We start from the raw sequence: 16,720 nt of genomic DNA on the forward strand, positions 1-16,720 counted from the left end.
CGGTGAAAAGCCAGCGAGAAGTGAGGCAGACACTCACCCCCGCGTTCGCTGTTTAATTGAAACATGCGCTTGTTTGCGGCGATTTTTTTTGCTTGTGTCACCACAACATCATATTTCGGCTTTAATTTTATTTTGGCCAAATGGCGAAAATGGCAAAAATAGCCATTTTCTGCCGCAAATTTTCGGTGGACGAATATACGGGTGCATCACTAAAAATTATGACTTTCTCATTATATTCTGCCTGAATTTTTTTCATGTATTATGTCTTTAATCTTGTAATGTTTCAACTTTGTGGGATTGTGGAATGCCATGTGGCTGTTTGAACTCTCACAGAGTTGCAGCAATGGTATCTAAATGTGGGATATACTGCGCCAGATTTCACAGATATCCTAGGCTCAAGTGTTAAAAGGTGAGAAAAGGCATTACCTAAAAGGAGATCCAATGGGATCATCTCTTTGACCGCATCAAAGATGCCTCTCTGTCGAGCCTCCTGACCATCCAGTTCCCTGGCACAAGCCTTGCAGCAGCCGCATGCCGAGCAACCAGACTCTCCCGACCCACAGCCACAGATGCTGGTAAACAAAGAAAAAACTGTTGCAATTAGCAAATGTAATGTCAAAGATGAGCAATATGTATTATCTGTGTCATCTTACCCTCCTGGTACTCTATCAGGCCGCCCACTGCTGACACAGCTGGCACCGTAGCCCGTGCAGTCGCCGCACACGGTGCAAACCATGCATTGGTCCAGCTTCCACTTGTGCATGCCGGACTGACACATCATGCTCTTCTCTTCCTTCTCCTCTAGCTCGTCCTCCAGGTCCTCGTCCATGGCCGTGGCCATGTTCTCCACACCGAACGCTGCAACAGGCACGTCAAGTATGCAAGTTAGCAATATCAAAGAAACAATGATGGCTATTAAGGTGAAAATGAATATTTTTTCTAAATTTGATACGCAGAGAAGTGTATTTACGCCCTGGCCAAATTTGAATGATTAAAAAAATATAAAGAGTCTTCGAAATCATGTCAATCTCTCTGTTCTATACTGTGGGTGCGTCCACTAAATGCAGTGAAACCACACTCCGCTCACCTGCCAACTGTCAATCACAAATACCACTTCAATGACGTGGAAAAATGGATGGTGCTTCATCTAGCATCGAAAATACATTTTCAGGGTGCAGGCATAGCTAACTAGCTAGCTAACTGTGCATCGCAAATGCGCTGGATACGCGTCTATAGAGGGGGAGGTTCAACTCATGCCTGACTCCAAAGTGCACCACTGGGCCCTGTTTGAGCCACACCCAAAAGAAAAGGAGGGGGAAAACATAAGGAAAACTGAATGAATCTCCATAATTCTGTACTGCTTTGTACATAGTTTGCAGTCTTACCACATGCTTTCAGCAGTTATCTTCAACCATGTAAAATGCATTTAGAAACAAATCTCTGAATTCACTTTACTGGGTCATTGTTTTATTTTCCCCACCTTTCCCAGCCTGGCTCATGGCCCCTGTCTCTCTGCCACACTGGCCCTTGTTGTTCACCCCGAATGTCCACACCTCCCCACTCTTGGTCAGGACGCACGTGTGGGCCTTTCCCATCGCAACCTGGGTGACAACGTGGCCTTTGAGGTCGGTCACCTGGCCTGTGGAGAGCAGACGGTGATGATGCTAAGACATGGAAATTAATAAAAACAGTGTGGATGTAAGAAACACAGAACGGTACAATCTTTGTTCAAACAAAGTTACATTTTAACATTCTGAACTGTCATAAGAGTGTCGAGAAGTACAGTAGACGTACGGCTTTAATTCATTCTGATCAGGCTTTTAACTTTTTACTCATTTACCAAATCAGTTCTCCCCATTGTATTTAATTGAAATGTTATTACTCCATTCAAACCTCACCCAAGGACCATAATTAATTTTATTTTTAATCAAGAAGATTAGCAATGTGTTGAATAACATAAATATTAAAAAAAAACTTAAAATATTAAGAAAGTGTTAAAAAAAAAAAAGAGAAAAGGTTTTATAATGTACAATTAAGGCAAAAGCCACACACACACACTGTAGTATTTGTGTTGACATGTGCCTTTATAGGGCGTGACTCAAGCTCATGTTTGCATTTACTACGCGGCCAGTTCAGTGTTGGCGTTTTCTCCCTGCTCCTTGCAAGTGTCCCAATTTTATTTTTGTATGTTGGTCCTGTTGGACTGTTGGTCCTGTTCAGTAGACGGCATCGCTCTCCTATATTATCACTTCAGTCAAGCGGCAGTGTATCTGCATCTGTTATGCAATTAAAATTTTGGCTCACAATGAAAAATAAATCAACCAAGCCAATGGCTCTTAACTGGAAAAACTTGTAAGTTGGGGCACTTGTAAGTCAACTATTTTGAAGACACCAGATGTAATGTAGAAGAAACAGGAAGGTCTTTCCCGAGTGATACTATCACATTGTGGTGTTTAATAGGTATTTGTGGCATTAATAAATGTTGAGCACTGTGAAGTATTTTATGATATTCATTGTGCATTTATGTTAGCATCTGCATGGCAAAATATATCAGTGTATGCAATTTACAATATATTTAATATTTGCCATACTATACTGACCAGTCAGACCCTTTCCTGGGTCACATAAGATTATTTTTCTGTTCTATGGTCATCATCACATTTTCCTCTTTGCCATTCCAGGCACACTTCAATAGTGGCATCCCCCAAAAACTATTATCGCAGAAAAATCTGTTTAAACTTCAAATTACTACCCTACATGGGCATTTGACTTAGGGGGTTCCACTGTGTTTTTATTGATGATGAACTCACAAGTGCTGTCACTGTAAATGGCGTCCTTTCCAAACATGTACAGCTCGCCATCCTTGGTGACGATGCTGCTGCTGCCGTTGTTGCACGCCGTGTAGACCGCCATCTTGGTCTCTAATTTGATCATCTTCTTAGGCTTGTAGGGTTTGGGTTGTCGCCGGCTTTTAGCTGCGCAGGGTGGCAGGGGAAATAACACATCACATTAATTATGTTATCTTTCAATCTGAGTCCTAACTAAATAAATGTGGATATCTCTCATACTGGATTCTCCGTCCTCTCCTTTGCTCGCAGAACCGGTAAAGAAAACGCTTCCGTCTTCGGCCACTAACAATGCGTGGGAGCCATCGTGGCCGACGGAGAACTGAAGGATCTTGGGAGATTTGGTGACAGGAAGTTCCACCCATTTTCCAGCGGAAGGGCCTCCCTGCTTTATACCCAGGCTTTGATACTTTCCTGTGTAGTAGATCTGACATGGGAGGATGAGGGAATAGTGAAAAACTGGTATTAATACATTTATAAAGATACGTACTCAATACTTCAGTTTCTCTCTGTAGTCAACATAGTTTAAGTAGTAGGTGTGAGCACAGGTTATATGCCTATGGGTAGGTACTTAGAAGTGTTGTAAGATCTTTGTCCAATCAAGTCCAAAGAAATGAGCAATAGGCAAGCTGGCCTCTTGTTATCTGGCGAGGCCTCACACTGTGTCACACCCACTGCACAGAAGCAACCAACTACACCCTGTTCACACCCCTGCCTAACAACATACTTGGCATTGACTTCTGTTTGTATGAAGAAAGTGTTTCTTAGCCTCTTTATCCCTTTAACATTAGGTACACACACATCTAATAACCCCTAAATAGATAGCAATAGCAAGGATAGGTCAACGCTACTATTTTGTGTGTTGATCAAATCAATCTATCACTTTTTGTACTGACTGATGTGGTCAGTCAGTGTATGACTTAAATAATACATGATATTCACTCTCACCTTCCCAGAGGCAGTTTTCATCAGCGCAAATTCCCTGCCAGCTCCAAGCAACGCCGCCTCCTCATCAAAGCCCGTGCCTGTAACATCAACACAGCGTTTTGAGTGATTGCCTCACGGGTTCAGGATAGCTTCTGGCCAACACACACACACACACTACAACTATAGAGAGATGCATACTGTATTTCCTTAAATAGTAGCCTAGACTCAAATACACTGTGCATTTAAATGTTAATAATAATAATAATGCGATGTGGCATCAGCTTGAATAAACAAATTCCTCTCTTAAATAGACATCTATCATATTGTAATATCCAAACTTCAATGAACCATAATCTTTTATTTGTAGAATAATCAAACTCTAGTCGTGTTCTTATCAGGGTTTTATGCAGCAGATTCCGAAACCGATCATCTATGAGTGAGGTCAGTTGATACTGAAATCAATTAGCACATTTTCCAATTTAACAATTAATCTGTCAATTATTTTTTTCAATAAAGTGATGTATCAGATGGAGAAAAAAAAGTATCCAAATTTTCATTCCTTTATCATATAAAAACATGACATTATTTCAAATTGACGATGCAGAAACTGCACAAACATTATGATTCCGTTATTGATTTGGTCTTTAAAATGATTACTTGACTCATTGAGCCATTTTCAGCAGTAAAACATTAAATTTGTCCAGAATTAATTTTATAACTTCACTATTTTTCATGTACAATTAATACGTTAATAAACTAATTTTTCCACTTGCTGTCGACTGAAGATGACATCACCTGAGCTAAAGAAGCAGGTAGCGACCAATCATGGCTCAGTTTACTGCCCAAACCCAGAAAACAATTAAGTAAGTAATAGGCTCCAGCACACCTGCGACCATCATGAGGATAAGCGGTTCAGATAATGGATAGATGGATGAATATACAGTTCCAGTAATATTATTGTATATTATAGCCCCACCTCCAGCCACTATATGATAAAATAAGATTTATTTGAAAACACCATCATGTCCGTTTAGCATAAACTCACTGATGATGTGCAGATCCTTCTCAAGGTCAAAGAGGGAGATGCCACAGGCGTGCAGACACTTCCTCGCCAGTTTCAGCTGCAGTTCCTGCTGCAGGCTTGGATCGGAGCTCAAAGTGTAGATGCGCACCACAAAACCGTCCTGCTAAAGGAACACCACATGATAATGCACCTGCCGTGTGTTTTTTTTTTTTTTTTTTTTTTACAGTCATTTGATTGCTGACACTCATAAGGCTGCTGAGCACACTTACAGCTTGTTTTAAGTACTGTTTTGATATGCCTAACCTAAGGGAAGTTAACTGCTATGTTATAAAACTAAAAACAACTCAAATAAAAACTATTCATGCTTTGAAGAGGCCTGACACATAACGGATATGAAACATGAGATTAATATGTTCTATACTGTAGATACTGCTGGAATTCATGTGCCTGCTACAGTATAATAAATGTAGATACATTATCATCTGCTTAGTAACATTTTCAATCTAATTAGAAAATGTGTTTTTTCTTTGAAATGTTTATCTTTTAGACTTTGCTCTCAAACCTTATTAATTAAATCGAAACAATAAAACAGCTCTTCACCTGTATTAAAGGCAATAAATCTCAAGCTTTGGCAGGCAGCAAGGGACATTAAAAAGAATTCACCATATGCGCAGCAGCCCTCTTGATTTGCTTCTCGCAAAGATGCTCCCCCCTTGTTGGAAGCTGTACTGCAACGGCAGTTCTATGGATTTCACATGGTCCCCTCCCCCCACCTGCGTTGCATCGCAGTCTTTATGTGCTTATGCAGATAGCTTCTGACATTAAACTCTGGCAAATACGCAAGCACGACCCTTGTCTACACGACAGCACAGCTCTCTCGGTATAATAAATGACAGCATTATACGAGAAGAGGCTTTGTACAAATGTAAAGCGCTTTTGACTGCTGGGGAATTTAAAAGTAATTCGGTGTAATTCATAATGAAGTCAAGTACTTGGTTATGTCTGGAATTCATTATAGATGTTGAGAAATTCCCATGTAAATAACTTGGAGGATCTTAAGACTTACATCTTTGCAGGCTGCTATTTGGTTGATGTGCTCTCCGTCCGTGAAGAGTATGTTCTGTCCATCTGAATGTTGACCTGGAGAGAGAAATTTGACTGTCAAGACTCACTATTTATCGCTCGTGCTACTTCAATCAATCTTTCTGTCGATGACTGCAAACTCAATAGTCTTCTTACTTCAATGGGAGGCAAAAAAAACCTCAGAATGTATAATACACTCAACTTTATTTATAGAGCACATTAAAAACAAACATAACTTCACACAAAGTAAAAATCTGACACATTAAAAAAAAAAAAGAGAGAAGACTATTAAGCAAGTAAATAAACATCATGTCAGCACCTGGCATGGTGACAGCCCCCTCAGGCTCTAGTGTCTCAGGATTGATCTTGATGGCCGACATACTGTGGTTACCTGTGTCCCGGTACAGCAAGTAGCCCTAAGGGGACAAAACAAATGTGCTGCTCATTTTTATTCTCAAAACAATTATCAGTAAAGTAGGCTTACTATAAATTCTTGATGCGGTTTAGCTGAAAACATTTTACAGCCCAATATGCAGTTGCCGAGTCAAACGCATGAGCTGAAATTACCTGCGCGAAGCCCAACCATGACCTCTTCTCTGTTCGATTTCTGATGCGAGATGTGGAGTTGTAAACATGACCCTGAGGAAAAGATATAGAAATTATGCTTTATTATATATATTATTATTGCTTATTTGTTTAGTCTCAATACAAAAGGCCACTGATGGCTGAGGGAAATTAGATAACCATGGGTTAGGGAATTGAATGGAAATTTGCAAATGGAACAACAATTACAATGCTGGAAAGCTGCTTCATTTGTCTGTGTCTAGGCATCTTGGGGCAGCTGGTTAAAAATACAATAAAAGCAAATTTCACAAAGGCAGACAAAAACATTTTGTGATGTTAACACAGAACAGTACGGCAAAAAGAAAATATGACAATGGCAGAAGAACTGAAAATTGAACCTGCCACATACTCCTATTGCATTTCTGTCCTGACTTCTCACTATAATAATAGCTACTAAAAAAGCAAATCTTGTGAGGCTTCGACTCAGTCAGCAACAAAAGGATGAACAAACTGTTTTCTCTTGTTGCCTTTTTTATTTTTACATGGCCATTTCACAGAAATTGAAACTTTGATTGCTGTTTGATTGCAAAATGGAAAAAAAAACATTATCAAGTTTTATGGATTTCAACCAGTGTCTCAGAGAAATTTTTTATTTTATTTTTATTTTACAGGTACAATTGTGGATGTTCTTTTCAGTGTCACCTACCCTGACAGTGCCGCTGTACCCCGAGCCCACTTTGTAAAGTCCATCCTTGCAGAGCAGGTAGAGAAAGGAGCCATCGGTCTGCAGGAGGCAGCGCTCGTCCTCGTCGATGGTCACGCCTTTCAGCACCCATTTGTTCATCAATGCCGCGCGTTTGATGCCATTCCCAAACCAATCCTGGATTTGAATCTTTCCCACCAAAACTGCCTGCACGCTTCTCTGCACGGCGTTCAATATGGTGGGCACCTAAGGGAATCGCATGTGTGAGTAAAGCTTATAGAACACATGACATTGGCCCTTTAGTCACATAGTGGGGAGTTATTATGGGAAGCAAATGATGCTCATGGCGTTGCTGATGAGTTTTCCCTCATCTCATTGAGCTCAACATCACATTACCACGGCGGTTATAGCACACACATACACAAACACACACGCACATAAATGTGCGGTGCGAAGAAGTACACACTTCCCGCCAGCCTGCTTTTGTGAGGACTCAGCATTGTCAAAGCTTTAACGGCAAGAACCCAGGAGGAAAAATACGGCTTGTAGTCTGCTGGCATGAAACTGACACTATGTTAGGTAAACCTACACAATCTAATTGGCTCCAATACAAAAGCTTTTTTTTTTAATCTTTAAAACTATAATAATGCTCAATTCCATCAGACTGTGTTAACCCATTAAGGCTTGGTGCGCATCCAGTGCGATTCTCCCTTTAAAGCCGGGAGAGACGATACCTCATTTTGTTTTGACCAATTCTTGGTCTCTTAGCCGAAGAAATGCATCAGAATATACATGAGAGGGTGACGTGTCCCCGTAGCATGTCCTGGAATTTTATTTGAGCATTTATGGTTGATGCAGATTTGCGGGAGTTATGAAATAAATGACGCGATTGACGACGGCACGGGAGGAATTCAAATCAGTGTAACGAGTCGACAATGACAAACTGTTAAGAAATATGTTTGCAGACAATGAGGATGTTGAAAATTTCAACGGCTTTGTAATGGCGACGAATAATTACCACTCGATCCCCTCGAGGTTATTACAACTTTGCTCCAGTGTTGAAGGTAAATATACCCACAGATAAGACACAGTTGTTTGTTGATTTAAAAAAAAATAATTATATTGAAGGTTTATAATAATAAACTTAGATTTGTGTGAACACCACAGGTGTAAGCTCTGAAATGTTTTGGGGAATTATCTTTCTATCTGCTGATTTCAATTATTTAGTAGGCATTAGAACATTGTTGAATTTCCATGAAAACGTCAGGTTTTCGGGGTTGACTAAAGTCACCCATAGGTTTTAGAGACATGTTTTGGCAGGCCCTTTAGGCCTTAATGGGTTAAGTTAAAATTGTTTGTTATTGTGAACCACTGCATCAAAGACATTTTAAAGTAATCAGGTGTTTTTACTTGATTACATCCAATTACTTAATACCATTCAAGGCTAAATTACAAATACAGAACAAAAGAAATCTTAACTCATTCACTGCCAGCCCAGATAAAATCGATCTTTGACGTCTATGGCCGTCATTGGCAGTGAATGAGTTGAAATCTAGTCTGTGGTCTACTTAGTGCCATTTTAGTCATCTTCAAGTGGGCAGAATTTTTTCTTTATTTTATTTTATTATTTATTTATTTATTTTTACACACATCACATCAGGGTAAATTTAGGGGTAGCTAATGTTAAAGTCAGGGAGCGTGACTACCACAGATAGTGGCTGGGGAGAGATAGATTTAGTCAACTGCAGATGGAAGAAGTCATTAGGAATAGTCCATCCACACATTTTCTACAACACTAGCTGGCAAATCCAAGATAACTTTGGCAAACAGCCATTCACATTCATACCTATGGACAATTTTCAGTCTCCAATGGACCTAACATGCAGGTTTCAAGAATGTGCTTGAGTACCAGGGAGAGGGCTAAGGATGTAGTTAGACGAGAGAGACGGCCAGTGACTTGGCAGAACAGCGAAAGTCATCAGGAAGGGTAAACTAATTAGTGAGGGGACTGCTAGCCGGCTGACATTTTGCCAAACTCAATTTGGTCTGTCCACATTGCTTAAAAGAAATGCACAAAGGAGGTGCCGTGATGTTTCCTGTATAATAACAAACTTGGTGGTAAACGAAATACGAATTTTAAAACTACAGTAGAGCCTTGAGATATGAGTGACCCAAGTTTCGAATATTGAGATACGAGTCGTCTGTCAGCTGCTCTTTTGCTTTGATTTAAGGGTACAAACTTGAGATACGAGCACAGTATTGTGGCAGTGAACTCACGTCATCTCACTACACAATAAGAAGTTCAGCCAAAAATTGAACATTAAAAAAGAGACTTAAAGCTAAACAAATTAATTCTTAATCTTAAATGAAAGATGACTACTATTACAATATTACATGATATATCAATAATTAACATTAAAGTCATATCTCAAGACACCACTATTGGCCAGTCACCTGTATCGTCTGGCAAGCGTGGCTGCCATTGTTGGTGAGGATGGCGGAGACAGCCTGCAGAATCTTGCCAGTGTCCCCCCAGGATACCACCAGGCTGAAGAGACAGGCACAGGACAGGGCAGTGATGGCCTGTCCTGTCGGGTCATTGGGGCCTGTGCTTCGAACTGTGGTCTCCAGCAGCAGCTGGAAAAGGGACTCTGGAGGACAACATGTATTCAATTAATGTTTTGCTCCTCGCTGGCAAAGATGGCTGCGAGCAGTATGGCGCCTCGACAAATACGTTCCGAAGCTGTTACAAGCTTGCTTTAACAACACAAGTTTTTTTTTTTTTTCGCGTTAGGATGCAGTTTTTCTTGATAAATCATACATATATTTCTCCTTCTGACCATCACATATACATATGCAGTTTAAGATGTCAAATTTTCTTGCGCTTCTGTTCTAAATGGTAAAATATTGAGATTTCTGCATTAAAGTTCTTAATGCTGCTGGTTTGACCCCTTGTTTTTATGACAGGTGGGCTAATAAATTTATTAAGCATTGTCAAATAAGCAATAACACATTCAAGTTAATGTCATTTCAATAATAAAGTTAACTTGTTTAAAAGTGACATTCAATTTATAAGAAACGCCATAACTTTTTGTCCCATGTTCCATCTCAAACACTGTTAAAAACACACTAAACTCATTTTTAACAAATGTAATATTGCAGACTGTGTTCTGTAGACACACACACACACAAAATCGTCAGACTATGAATGTACAGATACACCGCAGGTCACGCTGTGGCATACAATTACAGCACAGGGTCAATAGACAGACTTTATCCCAATAGAAAACATTTCCCTCGTTTTTTCTCCAACATCAATGAGAACGATTTGTGTGCACAGCTCCTCACCTAGCACGTCGGGAGGTTCAGTCTGGAAACCCTCAGGCTGTTGCCCCTGCAGCATGTCCAACAAGGCCTGCAGACTGCGCAGGCACAGCGAGGGGTGCGAGAAGCGCGTCTCCTTTATCAGCTCAAAGACCCCACACAGGCCGATGCCGATGATCTACGGGCACAGAGGAATCAGAGCATGAAGATAAACTATTTATACTGTTCTTACTGTCTAAACTTAAATTCCCAATCAGAGTAAACAAAAGAAATATCCTCTGGTGTACTTCTGCAATCACCATTCCGAGTTTGTATATCGCTCCCACTTGAGAACTAAATGAACAAAGAAGGCTCGTCTTAGATACAGTATACGAATCCTCTCTTTCTCAGTGCTTGTAAGAAATCAAATACAGTGTAACTTGAAAACTTACTAGAGTTATCTTGTGATAGAAATAAAATATAAAAAAACAGGCAGTAAAGAAATTAAAAACAGCTGATATACAGGAGCATTGCATGTGTGCAGGAATTAGGTTTAACGAGCAATGAACAGTAAATGATGACAAGATTTTTTTCAACAGCATCTCCACCCCTAATGTTAGACTGGTAGCTCCTCGTGAATGGATATTAAAATCAGTCAAAGAGAAATGTGGGCCAGGCGACGTTGTTAATCCTCCTGATAGGGATTAGAACCGTCTGGGAAGGTGATAAAAAATAATACATTACATTTCTTTTAAAAATACATACAGTATATATTTTTTCTTTTTTAAAAAGGTAAAATCCTACCGGGAACTCACTGCATAATGATAAAGGAGCGTCCTTACCTTTGGCAGCTTGATGGCTGGCTCGCGGTACTCCTCCTCCTCCTCACTGTCTGAGTCGCCGCTCTGCACCGAGCTCCTGGAGGCCAGGGCCAACGAGGCCTCCCTCTGCTGCCACTCCAGCACGCAGTGGCGCACGTTGCAGTAGACGTTGAATGCCGACGGGTTGCTGTGCAGCTTGATGTCGGGCACGCAGAGGGCGCCATCGAAACTCTCCGTCTGTTTGAGCCAAAGTGACGAAGGGGAAGTGGTCAGTCGAGTCAGGAACACTTGCTCAGTGTTGGCATTTGTGGCAGTAACACTTTCAATTCAATTCAATTTATTCACGTGTTGCAATACCACAGCTGGCATTTGTCATAAAGACAATCTAAATATACATATACATGTGAAAGAGACACACCTTAGAAGCTTTTTATAGCTTATTTAATGGGGGCTCGGAACAGAAACGAGACAAACAACAAGCTAAACAAATACAAACAAACATACAAACAAAAAACGTTGATCCCAGACAGTGGATTCAGCTAATTATAAATATGTAGCCAATAGTTCAGTTATGAGTTTCCTTTTAAAGATGGGGAAAGATTGGGCGGTTTTGAGGTGTATATCAAGCTGGTTCCAAATCTGAGGGCCACAATATGCAACACTTAAACTGGTTGTCTTGAGCCTTCTTGTCTTTTGCCTTTTCCCTGTGATGATGTCTTTGTACCTGGTGTTATGTCCATGTTGGGAGGAACAGGTAGGAATAAGGTCGCTGAGATGGGGGATCAAATTATTGACAACTTGATGCATTAAACATGCGTTATGGTACAAACTGAGCTCAGGAAGTCTTAATAGTCCATGATGATGAAAGAGTGGACATTGTATTCAGAGCATGAAAAAATACGCATCACCTTCTTTTGCAGAGCTTGGAGTTTCTTTGTATGGCTTGGAAAAGTGTTGTACCAGATGACATAACAGTAATGCAAATGTGGTTCAAAAAGAGTTTTGTATAAGGTGAGGAGAGAGAGGAGAGAGTTTTTTGACAAGGAAATCAATATGATTTTTAAAATTCAGTGATTCATCCAAATGTATTCCCAAGAATTTGGTAGCGCATACTTGTGAAATTGTCTGTCTATTGATTTTAAAATGTATGTGTTTGGCATAATCTTGTTTTTGATAGGAGCGAAATATCTTATAGTAGTTTTTTTGGACATTCAAAGGAAAGTTTATTACATTTAAACCATTTGTCAATATTACAGAGTTCTTGATTCATGACTCGGTTGAGTTCAAGTGGACTTTCGTGGGCCAAAAAGAGACTAGTGTCGTCCGCGAATAGAATTTTATGGAACACTTTTGAGGAGTTAACAAAGTCATTAATATACAAACTAAAAAAGAAGTGGTCCTAGTATGGACCCCTGTCGGACCCGATGTTTAATAATTTTATTTGATGATATGTAATCTTTAACAACTACATACAGTTGCCTTCCACGTAGGTAACTGCTAAACCAGTTCAATGTAATACCTCTAATGCCATAGTGATGCAGCTGCCTAATCAAGATGTTAATATTGATTGTATCGAAAGTTTTTGACAAGTCCAAGAAAAGCCCAACACCGCAATAACTGTCATCACTTGCTTCGTTAATTATTTCTACCAAATCAAGTAGTCCTATTCTTCCTAAAGCCATACTGAGATGCAGTGAAAATACTAAGTTTGTTAAAGTAATTACTAAGTCTGTTATGGACAATTCGCTCCATGATTTTGGAGAGGGTATGCAATATGGATATAGGGCGGTAATTGCTTAGATTGTTTTTGTCACCAGATTTATAGATAGGGAGAACTGGAAATGTCATCTGCACCTGCTGAATTTGAGTTTTTCATTTTTCTCACTATTTCACAGATTTCAATGCTGTTGGTTGGCTTCAGGAAGAATGAGTTTGGATAGTTGGCTGTCAAATATTGTTCATTGTGACCAATGGAGACAAAAAAGTCATTAAAAGAATCGACTAAGGTAGACCAGTTTCGTGTTTCAGGAAGCACAGTGGTTTGTGAGGACATATCCCTGTTCAAAATATTATTAAGAACATTCCAAGATTTTTTCGAGTCTCCTAGGGATGCTGAGATAAGGTCTGAGTAGTGTTTGGTTTTACTTTTCCTTAATATATGTGATAGTTTATTCTTCTAATTGATGTAGCTTTCTTTATTAGTTGAAGTAGGATTTTTAATAAATAGTTTATATAATTTGTTTTTATATTTAATAGAGTTATTATGCTATTTGAGAGCCAGGAATTTTTTGCCATTTGATGGTGTCTAACACTTTTAACAGGGTTAGCCCTCCGTATAGCGTGTGTAATTTGTTGTACTAAGTTTCCATATGCAATGTCCGTATTTAAACATTTGTAAACATTATTCCAGGTGTAAGTCAGTAGCAGCTCCTTGAGACTTTGCAAGGTAGTCTCATTAATTACTTTAATTCCAGACTTATCGTGTGGACGTAAGGTTGGACTGACAGACCATGAAACAAAACAATAGGCAGGTGGTCAGAAATATCTGATAATATTACTTCAGAATGTAGTTTAGGGCTTCTACTATTTGTTATAATGTTATCTAGAATTGATTTATTTGAGTGAGTGATTCTTGTATATGTGTTAATTGTAGTAGTACATTCATGAAGTCATTTTTAGCTGTAACTTATTTTCCTAATTATATCTGCCAAACGTTCACTTTTTGTGAAGTGAGTTGAGTCACCTGCCTCCAAACAGCGGTTTTACGTTTGTCTGAGGCAGCGCTTATATGAGCTCTTATTACCGGTACTTATGTACTGTTGGAGTACGTGTTTGGGGCATGTAGTGAGTAGTTCATAGTCACGCCCCGATATGCTACCAGCGCTAACCCTATTAATTGGGAGGCTAGAAATATGAAGCAGTTGGGTGTAAAAAAAAGCGCCACGAAGTACATCTAAGAGTGTCCATCAAATAATAATCAGGACGAGCGCACTGTATGATTAACTTTCTCCATTGAGGCAGCATTTTTAGCCACAACCCCAAGGGAGGAGGAAGCGCAACGATCGATCGCCACTGCCTCTCATTGCCCTTTGGGCATACCCATCACAGGAGGTGATGTCATCTGTTTGGGAGGGGGGAGACAACAGCGGGGGTTGGGGCGAGATCATTCATACTCAGCTCAAAGCAACAGGGAGGATATTAGTTCCCATCTAGCTGGGCGTCTGCTGCTCTCTTGCCTGTAGCACTTAGTGTACAGTTTAAAAGGACAAGGCTTATTGAAGGCATGTAATATAAACCCCATGCTGTAAATGAGCAGAGAATGCTTGAGAATCCGATTTTGAAACAGACCATTCTAGGAATGCAGCAGGACCTCGAAGTTTGTGCACGTGCTGGTATGCTTGTCAACCACAGTTTTCCTCATAGGAAATCATGGGCCAAACGGTCACATCATAAAACCTTTGTTAGCCGTTTTAAATAACATTCTATTAAGTAACAATTGCCATACATTGTGAAAATAATGTTCAAAACAATAAAAGATATATGCTCATCATGAGCTTGTTGAGGTTTGTAGTAGGTGTTGCAAAAAAAAAAAGGCAAAACAACCTCAGATTTGATCTTTTGAAGCGTGTGTGATAGGTATGAGCATATATTAGGCTGGATTTAAACAACAATATATAATTTTTGAATTTTTGTTCTCAAGTAGCACAATTTTGATATACAGTGCGTCATAGTAAGGGTGCGCTGTACGTAAGTATAAACAATACAAATTAGGCCTAGAGATCTGGTTCTGTACTCTACCGAATAATCATGCTAAGGCTTGTTGACAACACCATCATCTCCCTCAGCTATTAAAAACAAAATGGCGCCAAGTCGGTGAACAAAATAGAGAAGGACAGTGGAAAAGGAAAGAATGGATGGTGTATGGAGAGCATATGCTGAAGCAAGGAGTTGCGCTAAAGTCATGATCCAATGTAGGTAGGTAGGCTACCTCAGTGATTTGGACTTGGTATTGATTCGATTCAGATAGTGATCAGAAAAATGTCACTTTCAGGATGTGTCGTGTGACCGTGCTGCAAACTAAAGTAATAAGAGAAATTCACTATTGAAATGGTATAGTACTACCCAACAACGGAGGTCTAACGCACAAGCTTTTTTTGAAGAGTACTCCCTAGCACAAAAAGAGTAAGTGTAGGAATCACATTACAAAAGCCATTAGGCCCACAATACACTCATGCAAAGACATGGTCCCTTTTCAAAACAATGGAACATGGCAGGTTTGAAGACGTGATTTAAAACGCTTGATCCACCATCCGTAGTGCTGAGACGCAGATGCTTTAATAAGACAGAAATGCCCAAACTGTATGACCAGCTGCAAGAGGAAGTTGATTAAGACCTTTGTGAATTAAAGCATTTTGCAACTACAACATGGAGCCTTATATCAGCCTCACGATCCAATTCATAACTGATGATTGGGGATTGGCCAGCCAATGCTTAACAGGTATCATATTTCCCTTATGAGCATACAGGTGAATCGATAGCAGAAGGCTTAAAGGATGTGCTGGAGTCATTGGGTCTCAGGGAGGAATCATAACATAACCACTGACAACGGTGCTAAAGTAACCAAAGATTGTACTCAAGCAAGTGTACTGTTACTTTGGGAAAACATAACTCAAGCATCAGACATACATAAAAAGTAGTCCTCTAATAATTACTTAAGAGTAAGTTCTCAGTGGAAAAACTACTCCAGTACTGAGTAAATGGTGAATAACTTCAGATTTGTTTTTTCATCTGATTCGGAGCATGAACATCAAATACACAAAATTACAAAGCAGGAATGTGCAACTTCCGATATTGCCCAACTAAAGAAACTCAATCATGATGAAATACCAACTTTAGGCCAATTCAGCCACAAGAATTTGAAAATTATTTAAAAAAAAAATTTGTGGTCACTTGTGAAACAGCACAAGAGGCTCACCAGAGAGAGCTTGAAACGAAAGCCACAATATGTGTCTTGAAATGGAGCTATTGTAAGGAAGAAATGTGGACATCTTTGAGCAGACACGGATGGCAGCACAACCTCTGCACTGTGAGGTAGATGCGCTAAACTTTTTTTTTTTGCTTCTCGTGAAAATGTCTAATATTAGCTGCTTCTTAAAAAGACTGATTGCTCAAGAAGAAAAAAGCTCTGCACGTGCACAGTACAAGCATATGATGCCGCCGGGAGCAGCAACAATCACATGGCAACATTTTTTTTTTTGTCTTTTTGTTTTCGACCTGAGTCGGAATGCAATTCTTGAGATAAAAAAGTAACGAAAATAAATAAATTAAATAACAATAATAACAGAAAATCTAAATGTGTGGAATGTTTTCCCCAATTAAGTGATTTAAACTCGTTTACAGTAAAACTGTGCTATTTAAGCCACTTCTGTATTAGAAGACGCTGCCTGTC

At 39.7% G+C, this 16,720-nt stretch overlaps 1 protein-coding gene across 17 annotated transcripts in view; it reads right to left on the reverse strand.

The window, feature by feature from the left end:
- mycbp2 (MYC binding protein 2) overlaps positions 1-16,720 on the reverse strand; it is an 81,408-nt gene that overhangs the window by 56,832 nt on the left and 7,856 nt on the right. For 13 of the 17 annotated variants that reach the window (XM_077579048.1, XM_077579046.1, XM_077579041.1 and 10 more), the window contains exons 3-16: positions 11,293-11,508; positions 10,496-10,649; positions 9,602-9,798; positions 7,151-7,393; positions 6,448-6,519; positions 6,200-6,296; positions 5,864-5,937; positions 4,819-4,960; positions 3,795-3,871; positions 3,069-3,273; positions 2,811-2,975; positions 1,481-1,639; positions 654-858; positions 427-572 (exon numbers count right to left, since the gene is read on the reverse strand). In XM_077579048.1, the coding sequence (XP_077435174.1) occupies positions 427-572; positions 654-858; positions 1,481-1,639; positions 2,811-2,975; positions 3,069-3,273; positions 3,795-3,871; positions 4,819-4,960; positions 5,864-5,937; positions 6,200-6,296; positions 6,448-6,519; positions 7,151-7,393; positions 9,602-9,798; positions 10,496-10,649; positions 11,293-11,508 (2,152 nt within the window). The remainder of the gene's footprint in view (positions 1-426; positions 573-653; positions 859-1,480; positions 1,640-2,810; positions 2,976-3,068; positions 3,274-3,794; positions 3,872-4,818; positions 4,961-5,863; positions 5,938-6,199; positions 6,297-6,447; positions 6,520-7,150; positions 7,394-9,601; positions 9,799-10,495; positions 10,650-11,292; positions 11,509-16,720) is intronic. The other 4 variants (XM_077579045.1, XM_077579039.1, XM_077579055.1 and 1 more) reach the window with 1 other exon arrangement.

The sequence above is a fragment of the Vanacampus margaritifer genome, chromosome 11, assembly GCF_051991255.1.
Source record: "Vanacampus margaritifer isolate UIUO_Vmar chromosome 11, RoL_Vmar_1.0, whole genome shotgun sequence".
In the NCBI taxonomy this organism is placed as follows: Eukaryota; Metazoa; Chordata; class Actinopteri; order Syngnathiformes; family Syngnathidae; genus Vanacampus; species Vanacampus margaritifer.